Source organism: Tupaia chinensis, unplaced genomic scaffold, assembly GCF_000334495.1.
Source record: "Tupaia chinensis unplaced genomic scaffold, TupChi_1.0 Scaffold000039_1, whole genome shotgun sequence".
Lineage (NCBI taxonomy): Eukaryota > Metazoa > Chordata > Mammalia > Scandentia > Tupaiidae > Tupaia > Tupaia belangeri.
This window is the reverse complement of record NW_006159494.1, coordinates 1,276,448-1,304,184: the sequence shown is the minus strand read 5'-3', so window position 1 is coordinate 1,304,184 and position 27,737 is coordinate 1,276,448. Positions and strand designations below refer to the sequence as shown.

The following is a 27,737-nucleotide window of genomic DNA, read 5'->3' as shown; positions in this document are numbered from 1 at the left end:
GGGGGGATGGCCACGCCACAATCCCTTCTCCTCCATTCTCTTCTCGGGATCTTGGGCACGCACGCACACGCGCCCGGCGTGAGTTTTAAGCCACCGGGTCCGGGACGCAAACCGCGGTCGACTATGTGGAAGTCCAGTGACATAGCCATTACGCTAACTGCTGGTTCCCAAATGCAGTAAAAATTTTAAAGCCTGCTGTAGCTGCTTCTTCAGGAGGATGCATGTTTAAGTGTGAATGTATTTGATAACATACTAATCGTTGATTTTTTTCACTTGGACATATATATCTCTCAGAGATTGTCCCATTTGTATAGTTTTTTTTTTTTTTTTTTTCCTTTTGAATGACTCCTAAGTTGACAACGACTGGGTGATTATAATAATTATTTAACCGTTTTTCTTAGGAAGGGTACTTAGACTTTTATTCAACCTCTACTCTTACCCATAGATAGTGTTCTGAATACCTTATACATTTGAGATTATGTGTATACTAGAATGTATGTTAAATTGTTGGGCCAAGGGATGTGTGCATTTGTAATTTTGATTGGAATAAAACATAGTATTTCTTTGTAGGTTATATAGGAGGAAGACTGTTCCTGCTTAACCACTTTCCCCTCATCTTTCTGATATCTAACGATTTGTGTACTACTGTACCACACTGTTTTCTCTCTGGGAAAATGCTGATTAGATGGGTGATCATTACTATGTATGCAGATTTCACAGAGATTAAATATTACACTGAAGACCACTTTCGAAGCTATATGTGTTTGCTGAATTAAATGGCCACACTGTTAAGTATCTTGGAATGTACTTTATATCTCTTCAGAGCACAATTATACCAGCATAGAAAAACCTCCTACTCGGAAATTATCAACAATTAAAGTCTTCCATGGAGATTCATTCTCATAATCTAATGAAACACATTGTACATATTATGCAAAAGGTTTGGCTACAGTAGCATTAGTTATACTTCATTTTCCTTAAATTTAGAAGTCAGTATCTATTGATATGTTTTTTTTTTTTTTTAAATCAGGAAAAAATGACAGGGTTGGGCTAAAGCATAAACTGTTACTCTTAGTCCTTAATTCTGTTCATTACTATTTGCTTGTGTACATGTGTGGTTGCAGGTATGCGTGCATGTGCGTGCGCACGCACACACACACACACACTCACACTTCATATGTAAGAGTTAAAGCTTCTGTGCTTTCTTTAAGAAAATAAGTTGCTTCTGTTACAGAGAAACATGAATTTCTCTCTTTCACGTTTAGGACTTATTACACAGATTTAGGAAAATCATAAAAGATATTTGCTATTTCTTCATTCTCTGTAGTATGGCGTATATGAAAGTCAATTCCTGAAAGGACATAGAGGTTTTATGGTTTTATTTATGCTAATGTGATCTAAAATTGACTTGCTCTCATAGTTAACAGTGCTTTGTGTTTTTTCTTTAGCTTTTATTAAAGAACAGATGTTAAGTAACTTCTTTTTTTTAAATGAAGTTTTCCCTCATTTTGACTTTCAAATGTGGCTTTGAACATAGCTCTGTACTAATTCACATACAAGGAAAAATGTTTCCATTATTGACCTATTTGAGAAACAGTTAAAATGTTGAATGTAGTATTTAGAGTGAAAATAGTGGTTAAAGCCTACAGAATAACCTATAATTAATATAAAATTGCTTGGAGTTATTCAAATAAAAAACAGATTTTAAAGTTATTAGGCAATTACTTTTTATGTTTTCCTTTTAAGCACATATTTTTCATTGTAGAGAAACTGTCTGCTTGTAGCTAGAGACTTGAATTTAAAATTGCCTGTACTCCATAGGGAATACAGTTTGATGTGTTAGTCAGACTGGAAAAACAGGCTTTCAGCAGGCTTTGTGGTGGATATGTATCACTCTGGGCCCAACCCTTCCTCCCAATCACTGAAGCTCATGGCTGCTTAACATAAAAGCACAGACCATTTTCGTTGAACCACAGCACCCCCTAGCATCCTAGTTAAGTTATGGTTTTATAACTAAAGGAGCATTTAGCTTATTTTTAAAAAGACAAGCCATTAATGTAATATGATCTGATACTTCTTATGCATATTCTTGTGACCAAGAAGAGGAGACTTTTGAAAGATTCTATGGAAATTATGGGGAATGTGAAGAGTCATTACCAATTTTACAAATAATTGATACTTTTGTTTTCTATGGCATATTCAGGTGTGGCTATAGATCATAAGCCATGACTGGACTTCTTGTGCCCTTTGGTGCCCTTTACAGAAACAAATGGTAGAGACAGTGTTTGTCCAAGCCAGTTGCCTAAGCGTGTTTACTTGTGTGTTACAGGTACTTCTCCCAGCAGCAGGTCTGTTACAGTTACAGGATGTGAAGAAGACTTGCTGTGAATTTCTGGAATCCCAACTTCACCCTGTCAACTGCTTAGGAATCCGGGCTTTTGCTGATATGCATGCATGCACAGACCTCTTGAACAAGGCCAACACCTATGCAGGCAAGTGGAATAGATGTTCACTGAGTTTGAGGCTGGGAGGAATCTGGAACTTCTTTAGTTTTGATATGATTCTACAGTGGTTTCCATATTTGGGTTCTAAAAATACACATTTAAAATCTTGTCATTGTAGCACTGTATAATTGAAGCATACTTGTAAAATTTTGAACTTTAAACAAAAACAACTATAAATATGTATTGGGCCTGAATAATGGAATACCTAACATTATCCAAGTATTGAACCACGGGTTTTCCTTTAAACTGTCAAATGTATAGGCATACAAGAAAGTGTATGCACATGAAATTAAGGTATTTTATCTTGGTGATTTTGCACACCCTTTTCTTGCATCCATGAAAACAATTTTGTGCCTTAAAATTCTTCAAAGCAGGGCCAGCAGGTGGCATGGAAGTTAAGACAGTTGGATCCCACATGACTGATTTTGCAGTTTGAGTCCTAGACCTGATTGCTGGAAAATCATGCTGAGCACATATGCGTGCGTGTCCAAAATCCTAAGAGGCGAATGGAGGAGAAGGGATCATGGCATGGCTAATCCCTCCTGGGGGATGACTTCTCACTTTCCAGTTCTTTCTGTCTCTTTTCAGCAAGTACACATGCCCTATGGCAAAAATCTAAAAAACAAACAAACAAACAAACAAAACACTTCAAAGCAGTGAAATCCAGATGTGATTGGGTAGAATAGAAAAGTAGACTACAAATACAGGTAACCCTTTTTTTAGACACTGGTTTCCATAACTTCTTGCTGGTATTACTCCCTGCAGTGGAGGGGTGGGCTTTTTTTTTTTTTTTTTTTTTTAAACAAGGAGCTCTCACCTTGGCTTCTATGTAGTCTCTTCAGACCTTCTTATCTATGTAGTTGGGGGGAAGAGATTTTTTTTTTTAATTTTATTTATTTTATGAGGGAGAAAGAGATAAGTACCTTTAATAGGGTCTCATACCATGATTCCATGCCCCTGCCCCTCAGCTTGCTTGGCCAACCAAAATCGTGGCTATATACACCTGACATGTGCATATCAATGAGAGAACTGAATCTGCAGTTATTTTAGATTGATCCAGCATGGCTTCAGCAGTGCATTACTGCTGCGTCATTAAGCATGCCCCAGGGAGAAAAGATTCTTGTTATAGCTTTGGATATAACTGAAGTTTATAAAAGTAACTTATAATTTTTCTTGGAACAATATTAAAAATAATTACTAGAAAATTTATACTTTTTTGAACTGTATTTCGGGAAGACAAACCTGGTAGAGGTTTTAGACCATTGTCTACTTGTATCTCATCTGTGAGACCCACTAGGAACAGTTCCTACAGAAGCTTTCATGACCACTACTGCATCCTTAATAAGCTCTAGAACCTCTGTTCCCCCCAGCCTTTATATCTAAGAACCCCTTTTTAAACTCTGCTTCACTCTGCCTTGTTGAGTAAAGGAGCTTTTGATATATAGTTTTTATACTTAAAAAAAGTTTATAGGCTGTTTTATGCCATGCTATGCAGTCAGTCTTTGAAAATGTCCTATGTGAGGCTGAGAAAAAGTATATTTTATAGTCGTTGGGTAAAATGTCCTATAAATGTCAGTCAGGTCCAATTGGTTTATGGCATCAATTAACTCCTGTGTCTCTCCGGTTTTTTTGTTTGTTTGTTTGTTTGTTTTTGGTCTAAGTGAACTGTCTAGTTGTGACAGTGATGTATAGAAATCTCCCAAAATTAGAGTGTTCCAATCTCCTTCTTTAGATCTAGAAGTCTTTCTTTTATGTATTTGGATATCCTGCTGTTGGGTGCACAAATATTTACAGTTACTATATCTTCATGGTGAAATAATCCTTTTAATATTATACAGTGTCCTGCTATCAGTATCATGCCATTGGCCTTCTGTTTGTTTGTTTCTGTTTGCATTAAATGACTTTTTCCATCCCTTTACTTTCAGTCTGTGTATGTCCTTATCAATGAGGTGTGTTTCTTGTAAGCAACATATAGAAGGTTCTTCCTTTTTTTTAGTCTGTTAAACCAATCAATATCTTTTCATTGGGGAATGTAATCTATTAACAACGAGTGTTACTATCAATATGTTCAGATTTGTGCCATCGTTTTGTTAGTCATTTTTAAAGATACATTGTTTTGTGATCTCTTATTTCTATTAGTCTCCCCTTTTGTTTTTCCTGGTGTAGTATTCCCTTGAAATTTTCCTGAACAACTGGTCTGGTGTTAGTGAATACTTCCAGTTTTCGTTTATCTGGGTATTATTTTACTTCTTCCCATTTGAAGGATAATCCTGCTGGGAATAGTATTCTTGGCTGAATTTTCTTTTTCTTTCAAGGTTTTGAATATGTTTTCTCATTTTTTTTCTCTCTGGATTATTTCAGTTGAGAGGTCTGATGTTAGTCTAATGGAGTAACCTTTGTAAATAACTTGGTGTTTCCTTCCTGCCATTTTTAGAATATTGTCTTTACTATGATTTTTACCAATTTGGCTTTCATGTGCCTTGGAGTAGATTCTCTTATGTTGAATCTGTTTGATGTTCTTTGTATTTCTTGGATCTGGATGTGTGTACATTTCTCTAGATTTGGGACGTTCTCAGACAATATTTCCCAAAAGAGAGTTTCCATCCTTTACCCCTTGCTTCACTTTCTGGAATACCCATTATTTCAGCTGCTTCATGCTGTCTAGAATTTCCTGTTCCTTGTCCTCATTTATAATGGTTATTTTTCCATTCTTTTTATGGCTTGAACTAAATTGGTGCTTTTGTCTTCAAGGTCAGCAATTTCTTTTTCTGCACGGTCTAATCTGCTACTAATACTTGTGAGGGAGATTTCGATTTCCTGTATTGCATTTTTCATCTCCGAAAGTTCCGTTCGCTTCTTTTTTAGGTTGTCTATCTCTTTATGGAATGTCTCCTTTAAGTCATAGAACAATTTTATCATCCTCTGGAACTTTCTCTTGCAGGTCATTAAGTTTTGTTATGATGAATATTCTGAATTTTTTTTCTAATATTTCCATGATTTCTTGTATTGGTTACATTTTTGGTGGGGAGTTATTGTGTTCCTTTGAGGGGGAGATAGCTAACTGGTTTTCTCATAGTTCTGGGGGGCTCTTCTTTGGTTTTAGGCATTAGATGGTGTCCTTACTTTTTCCTACATTTTTGGATAGGTTTCTGCAGCTGTATACTTGCATACTTCCCTGCGGTGTATATTAACTCCATGTTAACTTCTTTGTTCTTCTATGGGTGAGTGTGCTGGAATCCATGGTAGAAGTTTCAGAGTTTGGAATTTCTCCTTTTTTTCCAATAGAGGAGAGAGTGGGGAAAATTCCTCCAGAGTCATGGTATCCTTAGGCAGTTACTTTCTTTCCCAAACTCTCATGTCTGATGTAGCTCTGAGCCCAGCTGGGAAAGTCAGGTGTGAGGTAGTAGCACAGGACATGTGCTACTGGTGACATGTCTTGTGGCCAGGCTGCAGACAGCCTCCTACCTTGTTTTGGCTGGCCAGAAGGGGTGTCGAGCAGCAAATGACACACCTGGCAAGATGGAAAATGCCTTCCTTCCTGTCTCTAATGAGATTGGCATGGGGTTGGGTGGTGAGTGAAGCACAGGCTGGGCTGAAGGTAGTCTCCTCCATTATTCTGGCTGGTTGGTCAAGGAGCGAAGCCACAAATGACATGCCCAGCTGGGTAGAAAGACCATTTTTTTCCTGTCTCCCAAGGAGACTGGCTTGGGGTGTGACGTTGAGTAAAGCACAGGCCAGGCTGAAGATGGCCTCTTCCGGTTATATTTTATCTAGATGTTTTCTCCTTACATTTTTAAACAAATGCAGCTATAAAGACCAAGATCGTATACTGAATGAAGCTCTTGGTGTATTGATAACTAGTTACTGTAAATTTTCTAAAATAATTGATTCAGAACAATATTAAAAAAACAGTTTCTCATAGTTAAAGTATCTGATGGTTGTTTCTATCTTAAGCCAGAAGGAGGTGAGAAGATACCGGAAGGCAGGAAGATATCTGTGGCTCTCTTTTTCTATCATACACAAGTTAGTTGTTCTTTAATTCATTTGTCTTCAAGCATTTTATGTGCCAATAGAGAAAGTTAATGTGTTACCTTTTTCTTTTCTCTGTCAAAGGCAGTGAGTGGGCTGAGTGGGGCATGGGATAGACTAGAAACAAAAGGAAGAAAGGAAGAAATAAATAGCAATAGAGGAGTCAGTGCATACATATATGAGGGGACTTCAGAAAGTTTGTAGAAAAATGGAATTAATGTATGAGTTTATTTTGGTGCAGAAAAGTTTTGAAATCCATATGCATTTTTTCCTAATGTGCATTTTCCATGAACTCGAACAAAAAATTCATATATATACATGGAAAGAAGAAGAGAGTAGGGAGAGGAGCTGAGAGAGAAAAAGGGGAGATAATGAAGAAAGTCTCCATGAACTTAGGGTGCTCTCTTATCCGTGACTGTGCATAAGAAACTAAAACACTTAGGTTTCTTTGAAAACTCACAGATTCTGGAAACAAGTCCAGATTCATTTTTCTTTTGCAGATTAGAAATAAGCTTTCTAGCAGTTGTTATACAAATATGATGAAAGAATTAAGGTGTTCCATGGGAATCTCTTTCGTAAACTCCTGTCTGTTTTTAATAATGTTGACATCTTTAGAGAAAGTGAAAATATGAGAAACCAGTCTGAGGCGGAGAGGGCGTGGAGTCCGTGTGTGGCCGTTGTGGCCTCAGCAGTGTAGTGCGGCAGTCACAGCTTGACACTGGCCCATGCTGCTGCTCCATGGCTTGTTGCGCACAGCTTCAAAACAGTGACATCTGAGGGCAAGCAGACCAGCAACGTTAAATGACAGGCAGAAGCATGGTGTTTTGGACTGTAGTCAGCCTTTACTACTACAATTATTGTTGTTGTTGTTGTTGTTTTCTTGCCAGAAGGTATGTGCACTAACAGGGGTAGGCAGGGAGGGAGAAAGAAAGCACCATCGAATCGGATGTGGTCACACTGCAATCGTTTCTCCTCCTTTTTGCCATCCCATTGGGATTTTGGAGGTGCTTTTCAACCCACAGGGCTGAGATTTGAACCACGATTGGCGAGTAGGATCTGGCTTCCTATGCATAACTTTGAACTGCTGTGTTACAGGGCCAGCCCTTATTATGGTCTTGAGTGATTATTTTTGTAGCTGAAGTAGCTGTATAAAGTTATTTTTTTCCTTCTTATCGGAAAGTGATTTTTTTTCACAAATTAATTCCATGTGGACTGATTTATTTGGTGAAAACCCACTTGTGAACTCTTCTGCTTACCATTTTTCTTGTGTGTGGTATCCATATTTTTTTAAAGCATTTTTTGGCAAGCCAGAAATGAGATGAGAGAAGATATAAATTGAACTCGTAAGTTTAGGTTCATTTTAATAGTTCTAGCAAATGACTGTTGGAAATTAGATGTTAATTATAATGCTGTTAATAACAGTGTAAATTTATCTTTCCTTGGTAATAACCAAGAGTTGTCAGTGCTTTAATTTTAAAAATTTCACTCAAATTTAAAGGAAAAATATTTTCAGATTCTTACTCCCTGTACTGAAAATTTGAGAAACTGCTTAATTCCATTTGTAACTGACCTTTGGGGACATTTGCAGTTTGATTTTTATGCTAATGCTCTAGCGAATATTCTGGGCTGGCAGGCCTCAGCATTTCTCAGTAATAGGACTACCTGCAAAGATGTCCTCTTCTGTAGTCACTAATTTGCTTTCAGTTGATTTCCCGTTTTCTTCTTGCTCTTAGCCCAGTTTTGTTTGTACATCCCGGGTCACAGTGGTAGTAACTACCCTATCCAGGCATCCACACTGCCTGCCTTCTAGCCTTCCCACTTAGCCTATGAAATGATTAAACTTTTTTTTTTTTTTATGATTAAACTTTTTTATACGCCTAACTATGTTCATGTGTGCCTGGGTTATTTATTTATTTATTTATTTTTTTATTTATTTAGGTTTTTGTCACATGGCATGAGTGGTTGCTAGAGAGAGACAGAGACAGAGAGAGGGAAGGTGAAAAAACACCTCTCCCCCAGGGGGATAGCCACACTGCATTCTCTTCTCCATTCTCCTTTCAGGATTTTGGGCATGCACACACACACAGCTGGCATGATTTTAAAGCTCCTAGATCCAGGACTCAAACCATGGTCAGCCATGTGAGAGTCCAGCACCTTAACCAGTTTGCCACCTGCTGGCCCTGTTCATGTGTGTCTTACTCTCTTTATCTCATATGAAACCTACATGTTGCTGACAGACTCCTTTAAGGTGCCACTACCCCATCTCTCTGGGAAAGTCAGTCAAGTGGCACTTCCAGACCATTTTCTCATGGACCCTACTCTTGGTTCTGCTCTGGCTGGCTGTCAATCTGCAGCATTTTCTCTGCAGCTTATTTTCTCTCTTGGCCTCAATACATAGTTCTCTCTTGGACACCTAGATTATCTTTTCTCTGCGTATTGTACTTTGTTTTTCCTCCAGTTAGCCATTTCAAAATCGATGCTGCTGGCTTACTTGAGGCTTCCTCTTCAAAGTGTCTTGTGACCAATGTCATTCCTCCATAAACCCACCTGTCACCTTAGACAACAATTCCAGGGTATGTTGGACCTTGTTGGTATTTGGAACTTCAAGGTCCCAACCTTTGTGCTGACTACATTCCAACCTTCTCATTCTTTTTTTATTTTTTAAGAGAGATTTTTTTGCTATAGAGCATGTGTGCTTGCCGGAGACAGACAGAAAGCAAGAAATCACACCCAGAGGGAATGGCCACGCTGCACTCCCTTCTCCTCCATTCCTCTCTTGGGATTTTAGGCACACACACCTGGCATGAGTTTAGAGCCTTCGGGTCCAGGACTCAAACCACAGTCAACTACATGGGTATCCAGTGACATAACTATTAGGCCATCTGCTGGTCCCCCTTCTCATTCTTTACCATTTCTTCATAATTCTGTACCTACAAGTCCCAGGCAGTTCTTGGCTGTTTAGTTTAGACCCAATGGTCATTCATTTAAAAGCTTATGTGCTTGGCATTGCCCAAACTGCTGTGGGTGATAGACAACAGGTACAGTACAATTTAACCCTTACTTAGAAGGAGTTTACGAATGGTAATAGTAAACGCGTACCTAAATTAAGTATAGTCGTAGCATCTGTTATTCTCTATAAAAGCAATTTTTATAACATTTTCTTCTGAAAAAAATGTGCTTTAATCATTTGCTTAAGTTCTATAATTTTGCTAGGAATCACTGCCTAAGTTAAACACCTATTAGAATAACCCCATGATTTGAATGCTGTCTTCTTGAAACAAACTTGTGTTGAGTGAGTGGGTTTTTTTTAATGGTATACTACTAGCCTTGACTATGTGATATGCATACTGAAGAATAGATGCTGATTATTCAAGAGTCTGTTGCAATGTTAATTTACTGACAGAAGATTCTTTCTTTGAACTGTGAAAGTACTTGATATACAGCCCTTCTTAACTGAATTCATGCCAATTTAGATGACACTTCATGAAAGAATTAATCATTTTTATGCTCTTGCATTCATTATGGCCCTCAGGTATGTCTTAGTAAGCTGCATGCCGTTTCTGCTTTGCTTTGTTGACAGTTAGCTGAGATGAGGTAGCTGTTTTCAGGTTTCACTGACTGTGTTAATGGAACTCTTGGAGTTGTATATGTGAACTCTCCTCCCAACCCCCAGATAGCAATGGTATTTAGAATCAAATTCACATTGTGTTACTATTTATAAAGACCCTTAGCTGTTCTCTAGTCTTAACACTTTAATTTTATTAATTAGGAAAATGAAGACCGGAGGTATTTTTATTTTCTTAAAACTGTTTTGTCATTACATCTGAGATACACTATGTCATGTTATCTGTGTACTTCCCTCACTTCTCAGGTGGGATTATGCATTAGTAGAGTATAGAGAAATGATAGAGACCCTTCATGGAATTGACATTTGGCAGAAAGGTGCTTGGTATCTAGAAATTAAATATAAAGGGTACTTTGTACTTTATTACAGGGTACACAACAGAGCATGATTTTAGACTTCCATTTCAGTGAGCTTAATTTGGGATGAGAGACCTGACTTGGACCCTTTTGACTTAATATGACAAATCCTAGGGGTTGTTTGTCCTTTTTTCCTTCCCTCCCTTCCTACTTCCTTCCTCCCAACTTCCCCCTTTCTTTCTCTCTTTCTTTGTTTTCTTTCCTTTCTTCCTTTTTTTCTTTCTTAGAGCATAGAGAAGGGACAGTGTAGGAAAGCGGTATTTTTGATAGGCTCTCACCATGTCACGATTCTCCTGTTCCATCCTCCTAGTCAGCTAGGATCGCAGGTGTGTGCTATCATACCTGACCAGCTTAGGTTGGGCTGGAAACTGAGCCTGAGCCTCCCATGTAGTGTCTGCTACCACACAGTGCCCTCTTTCTTACACGGTTGTTTCTGGACCATCTTTTATTTCTTGATAAGTTTATTTTATTTGCTGAGGGGCAGCAAATGAGGAAGTTCAATCGCCCTAGATAGTGAAGGACAACACACAACACACACACACATACGTCTTACACATAGACACACACACACAGTAGAATGCACATGTATATTGCCTTCTTATATTATGTACAGTGTATGTGTTTAGTGTATCTTGCCTATTGATGACATAGTCTTTATGAGTGGGAATTATGTCCTATTGCAGTTCCGATATTTGTTCAGTGAGAAATAACTGATTATTAAATGCCAATATAACTAGGTTGGGCTTTTGGTAAACTAGTTATGGAGGCTCATGGTAAGCTTTACTGAAGGTAAATCATTAGTATCACAGCATAGCTATAAGCAGAATGATCTGTCAATACCTGAATAAAAAGATGAGAAACATTAGTGGTTGAAGTTGGCTACAGGATGAGAACCAAAGTAATAAAGATAAGAGGTAAATGAAGCAAGATTGTAGATATGGGAACTAATCCTGGATATGAGTAGAGGAAGCAATTTAAACTCTGAGATGATTGCCCTTTGTATTACTTTGTAAGTATTTTATCATGTGTGTATTTATTTATTTATTTATTTTTAAATTTTTCGGGGGAGAGATTTTTGCTATAGGGCGCGTGCATTTGCCAGAAAGAGAGAGACAGAGAGACAGAAAGCGAGAAATCACCCCCCAGGGGGGATGGCCACACCACAGTCCCTTTTCCATTCTCCTCTTGGGATCTTGGGCATGCACGCACACACATCTGGCATGAATTTAAGCTACTGGGTCCGGGACTCGAACTGCAGTCAACTGCATTGGGAGTCCAGCAACATAGCCATTATGCTTACTGCTGGTTCCAACATGTGTGTATTTATTGCCAGTGTGCCAGCTTTTACTGTACCTTACTTTCATTAAGCTGAGTAAGAATTCATTTTATGAAAAAAAATTCTCACCTTGGCTCTGTGACATGTGTTTATGCTTATATTGGCCAAATTAATCCAAATATGTTAAGGCTTTAGTTGACAGTCCAATAGGAATCTATAATGTAATCATGTCTAGAATGATATAAGATGATTATCTTGTTCTCTTCTGTCTAGTAGTTGTGAAATTGAGTTTATTTATGGATTCCATGTTTTGAGACAGCCTAATGAATTGAAGCTCTGAATTTACAGCCAAGATGAAGTTCAGGATCTCAAACTATGTTGTAGAAAAGGTAGTTGAGAGACTTAGGAATGTATAAGCCATAGAAGAAAAATTGGGGTGTGGTGGTGCCCGCCCTATGACATAGAAGAAAAATGGGGGAAAACAGAATGTTCTTTGTAAAATTTTGAAGGAATTTTATGAGACAAACTAATTTTATTCCATTGACTGGTAGGCACAAGTAGCATCAATGTTACAAAATAAGCAAGATTTTAGTGCAGCTGGATCATATGGTAGTACTGCTTTTAATTTTTTGAGGAATTGCCATCCTGTTTTGTATAGCAGTTGCACCAATTTACATTCCTACCAGTAAGGCACAGGAGTTCTAATTTCTCCATATATATATATATATTTTTTTTTTTTTTTAAAGAGTTTTTGTTCTAGGGTGTGTGTATTTACCAGAGAGACAGAGAGACAGAAAGCAAAAATTCACCCCCAGTGGGGGATGGCCGTGTCACAATCCCTTCTTTGCCAGTCTCCTCTTGGGATTTTGGACATGCACACACATGCACCTGGAGTGAGTTTTAAGCCGCTGGGTCCAGGACTCAAACCACAATCTACTACGTGGGAGTTGAGTGACATAATCATTACGCCATCTGCTGGTCCCAATTTCTCCATATTGTTGCCAACATTTGTTATTTCCTAGTTGGTTTGTTTTATAGCAGTCATCTTAGTGAGTGTGAAGTTCTATCATTGTGGTTTTGATTTACATTTCTCTGATTATTACCGATGTTGAGTGTTTGTTCATATACATGTTGACTGTTTATATACCGTCTTTGAAGAAAGGTCTGTTCAAGTCCTTTGCTTATTTTTTAAATAGAATTATTTGACTATGTTGTTGAATTATTTGCAGATATTTTCTTCTGTTCTGTAGGTGGCCTTGTCACTTTGTCCACTGTGTCCTTTGGTGCACACAACTTAAGTTTTAAATAGTCCCATTTGTCTACTTTTACTTTTGTTGCATGTGCTTTTGATATCATTTCCTAGACATCATTACTAAATCCAGTTGTCATGAAGCTTTCCTTATGTTTACTCATAGAAGTTTTAAAATTTTGGATTTTACGTTTAGATCTTTAAACCTTTTTGAATTAATTTTCATGTGTGGTATAAGATAAAGGTCTACTTACAGTCTTCTTCATGTGGTTACCCCATTTCCCCATCTCCATTTAAGAGACTGTTGTTGCGGTATCGAGTGGTCTTGATACCTTGTCAAAGGTAATTTTGCTGTATACATATGCAAGGGTTTCAAAATACTTGGAAGATGGGGCCAGCAGATGGCATGATGTTAAGGTGCTAGACCTCAATATGACGAACCACAGTTCGAATCCTGGACCTGGAGCCTGAAAATCACACTGAGTGTGTATGCATGCATGCCCAAAATCCTAGGAGGAAAATGAAGAAAAGGGATTGCAGGAAGGTCACTCCCCCAGGGGAGCAATTTCTCACTTTTTTTCTCTCTGTCTCTCTTTGGTATGGCATGCGCTGTACGGCAAAAACCAAAACCAAAACAAACAAACAAAAAACAAAATTGAAAGGTATACATTGAAATATTCTGTTTGTCACACTTATCCCTCATCTCTTCCCTCCCTAAAGGTAATCACTGTTAATAGTTTCTTGTGTGTGTGTGTGTTTATGTTTTAAGGCTAGGTCATCTGTTCACATGACTCATGTAACAATTTAAAAAGTTATCCACTGAAAAAAAATTGTCTCCATACTTGTCCTACTTCCCTCCTAATGCTGTCTATAAGTAACTTTTTTTTTGGAGAGGTTTTTGCTATAGGGCACATGCGCTCACCAGAGACAGAGAGACAGAAAGTGAGAAATCACTCCCCAGGGGGGATGGCCATGCCACAATCCCTTTCCCCCCATTCTCCTCTCAGGATCTTGGGCATACACGCACACTCGCACGGCGTGAGTTTAAGCCGCCAGGTCCGGGAATCGAACCGCAGTCGACTACATGGGAGTCCAGCGATATGGCCATTACGTCAACTGCTGGTCCCAAGTAACTGTTTTTATTAGTTCCTATAATACCTTTCTATTATATAGTGTGGCTTATTTCTCCCCTTCCTTATACAAAAAGTAGCCAACATGCTATATGCACTGTTCTGTGCCTTTTTAAATTTGGCAGTATTTCCTAAAAGTCTTTTCATGTCATGAGTTACTTGTTACTTTTTTTTTACAGATGCACCATATTCATTGTGTGGATATACTATCTTTTAATCAGTGCCTACTGATGAACTCACTTTTTTTTGTTATTTAAAACAATACAGTAATAACTTAGAGTGTCTAATAAGTAGTTAGATATATTCGTCAGGTAAGATTTCAAAATTGTTCTGTAGAGATTGTGCCAATGTATATTCCTATCGGCAATTTAGATAACACATTGTTTTGTAGTTTTGTTTTACTTTTTGTTTGGTCTTTATGGTTGTGTTGTCTGAGGCTAGGGAAGAAATATATTGTTTTTATTAGTAGTGGTAATTCATATAAAAGCATTTAATGTTGCACAGGAAACACCAGATTGACAATAGTAATTTGTTTCAAGAACATGTAAAATACCAGATAGACAACATAAACTTGCTATTCTTCCTGGAGTCCCTGTGAACCTGTTTCTATCTAAACATGTTTTCAATTGCCTTTTGGTTTCTGGAAACTTAAATATGTGTATAAGAATCTTAAGGTTGAGAATTGCCATTGTTAGTCATGCTAGATTCATATGCTTTTAACATTTTTTTGATTGCCATACCTAAGATTCTGCTGACTAATTTATTCACAAAAGGTATTGTCAGGAGACCGGTAATTTTGTATGTATTGGAGAAGTGTCTTGCCTGATGGTAAGTTTCTCACATGAAGTGACTACAATTTGTGTCTCCTCTCTCTCAAAGTTATTCTTTCTGAGATGGCCTAGAGGTTCCCTTCATAGACGTGTCTTGAATTTCATATGTTCCCATAACTTTGTTTAACTCCTTTGCTCTTAGAAGTTTGACATCAGCTGTTTTCCCCCAACAAATAGAGAGTTACACTTTCTCCCTTAAAAATGACAAGATCTGCTTTAATTGAAAGAAGTTACTTATATGTACTTCCAGAGTAGTGTTTTCCCTTTTCCATACCCCAAAACTGAATCATACAGCTATGATAAATTGGGCAAAGCATAGCTGACAGGTTGATTTAGAGATGCATGTCTGTGTATTGGGTGTGTAGATATACATGGGTATGTAATGAATGATTCTTTTTGATGATTAATCATATAATCTGTTATGGGACACTGGCTGGATTGCCCCTACTAGACCAGAATCAGAAAGCAAGATGGTTTGATAGCTGTAGTGGAACTGTCATATTCAGCATATATTTGAGAATCACCATTATAAAGGTAGGAGATTATATTAAAGAACCCTCAAATTTCATTTAAAGAAGAGAGTATTAGTGTACTACTCAGAAGTGTTAAAATTTGTATTTTACTTAGATATAAGTTCTCTTGGCCATTCATTAGAAATATTTCTAAGCAATAATTAGTTCACTCTATTCCTAGTCTCTACAAATTATTTTTTACTAAATCTCTCTCTCTTTTTTTTTTTTTCCTAGTGCAAGGGTTTCAAGGAAGAAAGGAGAAGTGATAGATACTTTTTTTTTTTTTTTTTTGGAGAGATTTTCACTGTAGGCCGCGTGTGCTCGCCAGACAGACAGAGAGAGACATAGAGACAGAAAGCGAGAAATCACCCTCCAGGGGGGATGGTCACACCGCAATCCCTTCTCCTCCATTCTCCTCTCGGGATCTTGGGCACGCACGCATACGCGCCCGGCGTGAGTTTTAAGCCACCGGGTCCGGGACACGAACCGCGGTCGACTACGTGGGAGTCCAGCGACATAGCCATTACTCTAACTGCTGGTTCCCGTGATAGATACTTTTGAAAATACTATACTGATACTAAGAGAATTGGTTGAAGTACATTAGGGTTGGTAGGGTCATGCGGAACAAGCATGGGCTAATAAGAAACAAGGGCAACTGGGTGCTTGGGCATCCAAAATGGGGTTGGTAAAATCAGAGCATAAAGCCATCGAGGAAACAGTGAAGGTTGGGCCTCCATGGAACCCTAGGGTAGTCATGAGTCATGCTGATCTGTGGGTTGCAGGTAAGTCGTACAAATTGTGTGAGTGATGTAAAGTAGTAGACATTCCAGTTTGAGTGGGAAAGATCAGAGCTTGTTCCAGTTAGATGACATTAAGTCAAAGAGATTGGTCACAGGAGAAACTTGTATAGCCAAGGTTCAAAATACCAGCATTGCGTGACTATAAGCATACCTTAAAGTGACTCAGCCAGTCACCTGGTGCTTCCTGGCTGTGTGGGGTGCTAGGTCCCTGGAAGATGTATTGCAGGGAGCACTCTCATTAAGTCAGCTATCAGTTAATGCAGCAGAACATTTGAAAAAAGATATATCAATATTTAATATATAATAAATAGATATATCAATAGTTAATATCTAATAAATATTTAAGCAGACCCTAAAATTAACTGATTTGTTCCAGATATTGTCAAATAATGCCTTCCGTATTTAGTAATGCATCACATGTTGACCAAACCCTTTCCAAAGAAAATTTGGTATGGGGTGTAAATGTTACGTACACTAGTCAGGGTTCTCTTAAGAAAGAGAACCAATAGCACATGCATAGATATATAAGAGGAGATTTATTGGGGGGATCGCTCACCACTTGTAGTTGTTGACAAACCTACAACAGGCAATCTGCAACTGGCCATTCTGTGATGCTGGGACAGTGGCTCAGTCCACGTCTGAAGGCCTCTGAGGTAGGCAAGCCAGTGCTGTGACTCAGTACGAGGCTAAAAGCCTGAGAACTTGGAGTCTGAGGGCAGGTGAGCCTTTAGTTTTGATGGCTAAGGGAACAGAAGATGGCTATCTTGTTCTATCTCAAAACAGATCATTGTATCTGTTTATTCTGAGCAGATCTTCCTCACCTAGATTACTCGGACTCCTATGTTAATCTCTTCTGGAAACAGCTGTACAAACACCCAGAATGCTTTCGGCTGGTTTCTAGGTATTTCTTAGTCCAGTCAAGGTGACACCTAGAACTAATCATGACAGATAACAAAACCAAAAAGAGTTTTCTAAAGAAGGAGGTATTGTTCCAGTAGAAAGTATGCAAGAGTTGGAAATTATTTTTAAAATATGTGTATATCAGCAATGAAAGTTGCTTTGAAGTTGAACATTTCTTTTTTTTCTTTACTTTTCCTTTGGACTGTATTTTTCTTTTTTTAATTGGTAAGGAAGGATGTTTGTTTAAGCAGTGGCTTTGTTATGGTTTTGTTGAAAAACTTATGTTTGCCATATTTTTTCAACCCAGTCATTCTTTCTTAGGCACTTAGGTTGATTTCATGTCTTAGCAATTGTGAATGATGCTGCAATATTGGGTCATCACAAAAGCTATGACACACTTTGCACAGAAAAACATGTCATGACTTTTCTGATGACGTAATAAATATGGATGGTCAAGTGTCTTTTCCAACTTAGTATTTTCCTATCCTTAGGGCAAATACCCAGAAGTAGTATTTCTCAGTTGTATAAGACAGAATACTACTCAGCTATATAAAAAAATGAAATCTGTCATTTGATACAAAGTGGATGAATAGAAAAGATTTAATGCTAAGTAAAGCAAGCCAGAGTATGAAAGACAGACTGTATGTCCCTGCTCTATATATACTGAATGTCTGCACTTTATGGTGGAAACTGACAGATTGGAAGATATAATAAAGGCAGCAAGTGTAAATACCAGGTAGGTACCAGACTGTATAGGAAGGGGTGCACAGTTGCACAGGTGCACAGTGGGAACTCAGGGGAAAAAAATTTAACACTTTAAAGAATGGAAAATTACTGTGTATGGTAATAGTATCTAACTTGTTGGGACCAGCAGATGGTGTAATGGTTACATTGCTGAACTCTCACGTAGCTGACCACAGTTTGAGTCCTGGACTCAGAGGCTTAAATCTCAGACCAGGCGCATATGTGTGTGTGCTCAAAATCCCAAGAGGAGAATGGAGGAGGTGGGATTGTGCTGTGGCCATTCTTCCTGGGGGGTGGTTTCTTGCTTTGTGTCTCTCTGTCCAGTGAGCGCACATGCCCTGTAGCAGAAATCTCTCTTTTTTTTTGGAGAGGTTTTTGCTATAGGGTGTGTGTACTCACCAGACAGACAGAGACAGATAGAGAGACAGAAAGTGAGAAATTGCCCCCCAGGGGTATGGCCATGCCACAGTCCCTTCTTCTCTATGCTCCTCTCGGGATCTTGGTCATGCATGCACATGCGCCCAGCATGAGTTTAAGCCATTAGGTCTGGGATTTGAACCGCGGTTGACTACATGGGAGTCCAGCGACAATAGCCATTACGCCAACTGCTGGCTCCTCGTGTTTGATTTTTAGCAGGTTCATTTTTACTGATCAGTGAAGCAGAGGTTATATAACATGTAGTCACAGTATAGGAATGGTATGTTCTCTGTGTCACGTTCATTACCTGGAGAGATTTTCACTCATGAAAGGTGTAAGGAGACCACTAGTTTCTTACTTTGATCAGATTTAAAATTTAACCCTGTTTAGTGAAAAATCATTATAGACATGTATTTGGAGATTAAAATATTTTGATGCTTGAGAGACAATAGGTTTATGTCAGCTTGTTCAGTGCCTGTCTGTTTTCTGTATGAATTTCAAGTCGCTGTGGAAAAAAATGTCTATGCTGTTTGTCAGATTTTCATTACAGTAAGTTAATTTTTTAATTTTTTAGAACTTTTTTTAAACTCTAGGCTTTTTATGTTTTTTTTTTTTTTTTTTTTCTTAAGAGAGACTTTTGCTGTAGGATGCATGTGCTCACTGGAGAGACAGAGAGACAGAAAGTGAGAAATCACCTCCTGGGGAGATAGCCATGCCACAGTCCCTTCTCCTCTGTTCTCTTGGGATTTTGGGCATGCATGAACACATATTCTGCATGAGTTTTAAGGTGCAGATACAGGACTAGAACCATGGTAAACTACGTGAGGGTCCAGTGATATAACCATTATGCCATCTGCTGGTTCTCTTATGTTCATTCGTAAAAAATAAATCCGGCCCAGCCTAGTAGCACAGTTCTTGACTTGCTAGACCGCATTGCTTTAGGCCACATGGCCAACCTTGGTTTAAATACCCTGCCTGATCACCCTACACTGAGCGCATGCATGTCCAGGATCCTGACGGACTGGAAAGGGAATTGCCATGTGACTCTATTGAGGGCGCTTCTCTCTTTCTTCCTCAGCTTTTCCTTCTATGTCTTTCTCATCCACGTGCTCTGTACCATAAATGTAATAGTAGAACAAGTCCAGCTATTGAAAAAAGTCTTTTGGGGGCCAGCAGATGGCGTAATGGTTACATTGATGAACTTCCATGTATTTGACTGTGGTTTTGAGTTTTGAACCCAGCAGCTTAAAACTCATGCTGGGCACGTATGCATGTGTCCCCCAAGTCCCGAGAGGAGACGAGATTGTGGCGTGGCCATCCTCCCTCCCACCGTAATTTTTCACTTTTATCTCTCTATCTCTCCAGAGTGTGCTCGTACCTATAGCAAAAATCTCTTCTTTTAAAAAAAAGTTTTCTTTTTTTTCTTATTAAAAAAAGTACTTGGATATGATTTTTTTACATGTATTTCTGATAAGGTCAGGAAATAGGATCATAATTTTAGATGTAGAAGAGACCTTTGCGATTGATTGGGAGGGCTTTTAAAAATGTGGACCATATAAAGTTCTGTCTTACAAGGTGTTGAAGTTATAACTATTGTGCCCTAAAGACTGGATAGCTCTTAAAAGTAGATATTTAATCTTTAGTTTGTATTTTCTCAAGTACCAATTTGACTTTTTTCCCCCAATTTTACTTTTGATCAATTACAAAGTCAGTCACAAATTTATCATTCATGTTGTTCTGTATTAGTGCATTCATTTTTCACTGATTGAGAATTGAGAATAGAGAATTAATCCTGGGCCTCCCATGTGTTCCTATGAGTTTTCCCAGTGTATGCCACAAGGCTGGACCCATCTATAGATTTTGGCAAATATATAATGACATGTGTCCACCATAAGAGAATAGTTTCATTGCCCTAAACATTTCCTGTTCATCTCTCTCTTCTTCTCCATAAACATACCCCTGAAAACCACTAATCTTTTTACCATCTCCTAGTTTTGCCTTTTTCAGAATGTCACACAGTTGTCATCTTACAGGATGTAGCCTTTTCAGGTTGGCTCCATTTTACTTAAGTATGCAGTTAAGTTTCCTCCATGTCTTTTCCTGACTTGATAACTCATTTATCTTTATTGTTGAATAATATTCCATTGTAGGATTGTACCACTGTTTATCCATTCACCTATTGAAAAACATCTTGGTTATGTCAAAGTATGGCAATTATAAGGGAAGCTGCTATAAATAGCTATGTGTAGGTTTTTGTGTGGTTATAGGTTTTCATCTCATATAGATAAATCCCAAGGAGTATATCTATTGGATTATATTGTAAGAGCATGTTTGGTTTTGGGGAAAAAACTCCCAAATTGTCTTCCTGCTATCAGTGAATGATATGGTAGTTTCTATTACTCCACAATCTTGCCAGTTTTTGGTGTTGTCAGTGTTTTGATTTTAGTTATCCTAATAGCTATAGAATAGTTTTTATATTTATTTTAATGTGTGATTCTATCATGATATAATATTTAGCATTTTTTCATGTACTTATTTGCCATCTGTATATCTTTGGATAGGTCTGTATTTCAGTCTTTTGCCCATTTTTAATTGGCTTATTTATTTTCTTATAATTGAGTTTTAAAAGTTTTTTGTATATTTTGGGTACTAGTCTTTATTAGGTTTGTGTTTTGCAAAGATTTTCTCCCCAAATCTGTGGCTTATTTTTTATTTTTTAAGAGGGTCCTTGGCAGAGCAGAAATTTTTAATTTTAATGAAGTTAGACTTACCAATTTTTCTTTCATGTATTGTGCTTTTGGTGTTGAATTGAACAGTTCATTGTTATATCCAAGGTTAGATTTTTCTTCGGTGTTCTGTTCTAGGAGCTTTGTAGTTTTATGTCTTATGCTTATATGTATAATCTACTTTGAGTTAATTTTTATGAAGGGTATGAGTTCTGTGTCTAGATTCTTTTCTGCATGTGGATACCCTGTTGTTCTAGCATTTTTCATTAAAGAGACTTTCCTTTCTTTGTTGAATTGCTTCTTTGTCAAAGATCAATTGATTATATTTTTGTAGTTTTATTTCTTGGCTGTTTATTCGTTGACCTATTTGTCATCTTTATTATTTTTCATTTTTATCTTCATTTTCATACTTATTTCAGTTGTGTGACCAAAACTTTGAGTTACAAAAAATTGTGAGTTTTATAAATCCAATAACTATAATTACCAAAAGCTGCTTTATTTTTTGGAGGGGAGAGGTTTTTGCTATAGGGCGCATGCACTCGCCAGACAGAGACAGAAAGCGAGAAATCACCCCCCAGGGGGGATGGCCATGCCACAATCCCTTCTCCTCCATTCTCCTCTCAGGATCTTGGGTGCCCAGCTTGAGTTTTAAGCCATCAGGTTTGGGCCTCAAACTGCGGTCGACTACATGGGAGTCCAGCGACATAGCCATTATGCTAACTGCTGGTCCCAAGCTGCTTATTTTTTTAAAAGTAATCTTATGGTGAACCTTTTTGTCAAGTGAAGAGTTGTTTATGTGGATTATATAAATACAGCTTTTATTTTTAAAATGTTTCTGAAGGCAATGCCTACTATCCTTTTTTATGGTATTCTAAAATGACTTTTTTATTTGCCATCAGTGAAGGCATTAAAAAATTATTATTAAAATATGGTAAATTCAACACCATGCATTCTGCTGGCCCCATTCTTTGTAATTTTAAAAGTCACTAAATTATATCAAAAGTTTTTCTCCCTTTTGTAGAATGACCATATTTGTGAAATCAAGGAAAGATTTTTTTCTTAGTATTTTTAGAATTATTAATTTTTACTAGTTTCTTGAAATGGGTTGAAGTATAGAATTATGTAATTTGATTCCAAACACACATGTACGTAGAATTCAGAGCTCTCTGTATCATAAACTTTTTGAGGTGTTGATTCTAAATTCAAATGAACTATCATTTAAGTTTTTTGTTTAGTTTGGTTTTCAATTAAAGAAGATAATTTTTCTTCATTTTATAATATTTTGTCATACATTCTAGTGTATGAATATTACACCACCATGCACTTTTTACCTGATTTGTGTAAGTAAAAGGTTTCATAGCATTTTGAATACTGAGACTCTTGTCACCATTTAAGGAATAGATGTTAAACTCCCAAATCCCACCATGTGAAACAAATAATTCAATCAAATAAGTGTCCATTGAGGCAACTTTGCTACTTGTGCTACTTCTTGGCTGAAGTGCAAACGAATCGAGACTTCCCCAAATACTTCAAAGTTGGTTGGATTTATCAGTTTTTGTCTAGGGAATTCACAGTTGGTTTTCTCATTCTTTGGTTAGATTAAGTTAAGAAAAAGTTTTTGGTTTTTTTTTTTAAGCAGTTTGAAACTGTGGTAATAGAATGTTGATGATAATGGATTTTCTTTTGCACCCCCAAATAGAGCAACATTTTGCAGATGTCGTACTTAGTGAAGAATTTCTCAATCTTGGCATTGAACAAGTGTGCAGCTTAATCTCAAGTGACAAACTCACCATTTCCTCAGAAGAGAAAGTAAGTATATTTTTCCTTTCGCAGTGTGCAGTGGCGCAGTATCTTTTCTTTTGTAACTTCTTTTTCTTTATTGTTTATGTAGTGGCAGCAAGTGATCTTTGATTTCGAAATTAAAGCCAGCTTTCTGACTTGTTGATCAATTGTTTCTTCACCTGTTGGGAAGTTCTCTGAATTGTTAGATAATACAGATTTTTAGTTGGCTTCCACAGCAAGAACTTAGACAAACTATCTGGAACAAGTGCTTTGGGGAACTGGATTTCTTGCCTGTAATTATGATCTAAACAAAATATTTCTTACTAAAGCAATTTTATCATTTTATGAATTGAAAGAACTTACCCAGGATGAGTTTGCTACTTTTAGACTGGACGTCCTTGATTATCGACCTTTCTATAGGTTGACTTTCTGCACCTGCAACTTACACCTCACTTCCACCACTGCACCTTCCTGCCCACCTACCCTCCTTCCCTCCCGTGCAGCTCTTTCTTCTAGTCGCAGCCATCTGTCTCTCCACAGTTTGGGCTGCCTTTGTTAGTCACTTGCACCTCTCATATTGGAGAGAGAAGTTTCTCTTAGTGGGCTTCTTTTGGGGTGGGTTTTGTGGCACTTGTGAATTGGAATACAAACATTTATGAAAACTCTCTTAGAGGAAATGAAACTTGAATTTCTCCTATGGATACTTTGCATGTAAAGGTGTATAAACTCTGATTTTATTTCTCAAGGATATTCATTGCTACCTGGGGATACAGAGATACATTTACTCTCGTATTTACAACGTGAGAAGATAAGTGAAAGTGTTTATGAAATGTATATTCTTAGTACTCTAGGAATATAGAAGAGGATGACATCACTTTTCACATTTAATACATATGTATTGAGTGGCCTCTATGTACCAGACACTGCCAGAGAGTCCTAGATAGAAGATTAATAAAATAGAATTCTTTTCATTAATTAGAGGGGCATCCAGTGTTATGGTGAATAATCAATCACACAATGTTGTAGAGAGTGCTATAGAAGCATTTAATATTTTCTAGGGGTGAAAATGGCAGTTCAGCTTGGTTCAAAAGCATGATTCATGTATTTTAAAACGAGTATGCAATAAAAATCATATATAATCATAATATTTCAGAGAGATCGGGATAGGTAGGAGTGGGAAGGGCATTTCATATGGAGCCAACAGAATAGAAAGTCCTAATGAGGTATAAAAGAATAATTCATTAAATTTGGCCAGTATGATTGGAATTTTGAATATGTTTGGCAGAGTGATTGGAGATAAGGGAAGATGAAATAAAATAATTTCTCAGTTATATTAAAGAAAATTAATTTATTGTAGTGATATAGAGCCTCAAAAGTGTTTAAGCAAGAGGAGAATGCCATGATAAGACCTGTGTCACAGAAAAATCATGAGAAGTGTTCTGTTTTTTATAGCTATCTAGCAAGCCACCCCAAAATATAGAGGCATAAATAATATCCATGTTACTGTGCTCACAAATCTATGGTCAGAAATCATAAAGGACACAAGAAGGACAGTTTATCTCTACTCCACACTGTTTGCAGCTTCAGCTGGAGTGACCCATATGGTTGGAGATATCTCATGGTAAACCAAATGGTTCCACTGAGGCCGTAGTTCTGGGGCTTCAGTTCTATACTTGGTATTTTGTGTGTCTGGAGAGTCCAAAACGGCTCCTTCATCTGCTTGTTTTGTTCCTGGGCTGGGGATCATTGGTCTGTCTGTCTCTCTCTCTCTCAGTCTTCCTAATGTTCTCTCTCATCCCTTCTTTTTTTGTAGCTTGCTTGGGTTTCTCATAGTATGGTGGTTTCAAGTAATCAGACTTTTTATGTGACATCTGGCTTGTCTCAAATGAGCATGTAAAGGGAGTGATGCAAGATTCTTATGTCACTCTTTCAGATGTCAGTTTGCATTTTACAACACTCTGTTCATTACACAGGGCAGCTTAGATTCACGGTGGAAGGTTACTGGATAAGGGTGTGGATTCCAGGAGATGCAGTTTATTAGGCGGCCATCTTTGGAGACTAGCCATCCTGCTTGTAGTGTACAAAATGGACCAAAGGCCAGATGAGGATATTGAAGTCATACCAGTGAGCAGTAGGATCTCACAGAGAGAGAGAAGAGGAATGGAAGCAGGAGTGGAAAGAAGGTGGAACTGAGAGATAAATAGGAGGACAGAATGCCAACCATTTTGTTCACTTCTTTATCTCTAGCACCCGGTGCACGGAAGTTCTCAATAATACCACTGATGGAATGAGTTAAAGATGGATATTAACTGGAATATAGGTTATTTTTAATTTCTTGCTTTATTCCTGTATCAGAATAACCTGTTCAATAATCTGTGTATCGGCAAACATTTTCCATAACCTTTGAAAGATTATTAGGTACTATATCCATCAATCTGGAAGGATATAATATAGTCAAATATTGACTCCATATTAACTTATTAGATTTCTCATTGGTATATGTTATAAGTAGCAATGTTCTTATTCTTTGGTTTGTGAAAAATGTCTAAATATTGCATTTACTATATGCTGTGGTTATACAGAGTTATTAATCTATTCTGCGGACCCCTGATTTGTAAGTGTAGGGCCCAGTATTTGTAAACCTCAAGAAAAAAGTCAGAAATGAGTTGTTGCAAGAAAACATGGTTTTTATTTCATAATACCACTTTGCTTTTTGTTTCGAGTGTTTCATTCCAAGGGGAATTGAGGTTTAAATCTAGGTGAGTAGAACTAAATTCACTTAAAAGGTTATCAACAGTGAAATTATGTATCATCACGTTATTATCGTTAACATTCAAATTTTATAAGATTAGATAATGTACTTGGTAAAATGCTTAGTAAATACTAAATGAAAAGTATTCCCAAATACACAAAAGTACTTACTTTTTTAAGGTATTTATTAAATAGCATATTTTTAAAAAAGAAAAGAAATGGAGGGAAGGCCTTGGTAAGTACATTGCAAGTCAGGATTTTAAGAAAATTTAAGCCATTGGTTAAATTTGGATGTCTTAGCAAAAGTTGTATATTAAATGTGGTTTTGCCATATTATATCCACATGCCTTGATACATAACTTACTATACATTTTTCCTTTTCCTGTATTTTCTGTAAGGTATTTGAAGCAGTAATAGCTTGGGTAAACCATGACAAGGATGTGAGGCAAGAATTTATGGCTCGGCTGATGGAACATGTACGGTTACCTTTGCTTCCTCGGGAATATTTAGTTCAGGTAAATGCATATGCAGAACATATGAATACAGGTAACATTTTCTCACTGGCCTGACAACATGTAGGTCCCTGTCACATAGTGATATATGCTGCGGAGTACAAATCCATGGGGTGCAGGCCAGAGGGTAGTAAAGACACCTGTAGGCTTTGGCAGCTGCTCCATCTTCCATCATTACCCTTTCTTAGAAATTTGCTTCCACCGTATCTATTTCTGATTTGGGTAACCTTGGGGAACTTGAGCTTAGTGAGGTCATGTTAGTGGTCATTAAGTCCATGTAAATAAACGTGCCTTCTGACTCTGTTTCATTTCTCTGTATCTTTGCATTTTTCTCTTTTGGTAGCCTCTTCTGATTCCCCTGCAGAAATTTGACCAAAATACTCTTTAATTCTACTTCATAATTTCACAGCATGATTTGGTTTCTTTCTTTCTAAGCTAAGGAAAAATAGGTTATTTGAAATAAATAGGAATACATGATTGTTGAGAATTCCCTGAGCAATTTTAAATTTGCTGTTAGGTTGCTTTTAGGAGCATTTTAGCATTATTTTTATAATCGAAACCATCTAGAGGAATATTTATGAAGAGATTAGATCTGAGCATTTTATGGTTTCTTGAAAATGCATTATTATATTTTTTTAGTTTGCTATAAGGCACATAACACTTACTAGAGAGGCAGAGAGAGAAAAGAGGAAGCGAGAAATCACCCCCCACCTCCCAGAGGATGACCATATTGCAGTCCCTTCTCTTCCATTTTCTTGGTATTTGGGGCCTACACACATACATGTGACACGTGCCTGGCATGTTTTTCAAGCTGTTGGTTCGGGGCTTTAACAGCACCGTTGGCCATGTAGGATCCAGTCACCTTAACCACAATGCCACCAGCTGGCCCCGAAACCTCATTATTTATTGTCATTTGTGTAATCGTTGGTTCTCTGGTATGAAGAAAATGAGCCAAAAAAACCCCCAAAAACAAAAACAAAAAAAACTGTCATACATTTAAGGTCAAGCATAATCAGGACAAGATGTATTTGTAGTATAGGCACTTTGTTTTAGGTATTTTGAATTTCTTTTCTGGATAGTTTCCCTCTTGTGTTTGAAAAAGTTCTTACTTACTTATTAGTATTGCCTTTAACACCTGAAGGACTCATTATCTAAATTTTGTTTTTTGTTTTTCTTATTTTTGTTTTAATATTGAAAGACAAGACACAGATGAATTATCTAAAGAGTTCATCGTATTCTATAGCCAACATTGAAGTTTACCATTTTTAGTGTAGTTCTTGTTTTCATTACCTCTATCTGGTTTTTCCTGTTGGCCAGGTACATGTGCATTGTTTGATTTCATTTATTTTCTCCTCATATTTTTAGACTCTGCTCTCTTACTATACACTGAACTGTAGAGATGATGGCTATTGCTTTTTCCTTCTTTGTTAGTGTTTCTCTGGCAGTTTTATCATGAAATAGCCATCCCCTCATAGGATATGTCTGACTTTCTCTTACAGAGAGTTGAAGAGGAAGCATTGGTCAAGAATAGCAGTGCTTGTAAAGATTACCTCATTGAAGCGATGAAGTATCATTTGCTGCCGACAGAGCAACG

At 37.4% G+C, this 27,737-nt stretch overlaps 1 protein-coding gene across 1 annotated transcript in view; it reads left to right on the top strand.

Annotated features, from left to right (window-relative positions):
* The window catches only part of KLHL2 (kelch like family member 2), a gene marked incomplete in the record, with an annotated part of 110,656 nt that overhangs the window by 61,091 nt on the left and 21,828 nt on the right, over positions 1–27,737 (top strand). Inside the window, 4 exon segments of the mRNA XM_027772824.1 lie at positions 2,330–2,492; positions 22,798–22,907; positions 26,030–26,146; positions 27,643–27,737. Of these exon segments, the coding sequence (XP_027628625.1) occupies positions 2,330–2,492; positions 22,798–22,907; positions 26,030–26,146; positions 27,643–27,737 (485 nt within the window).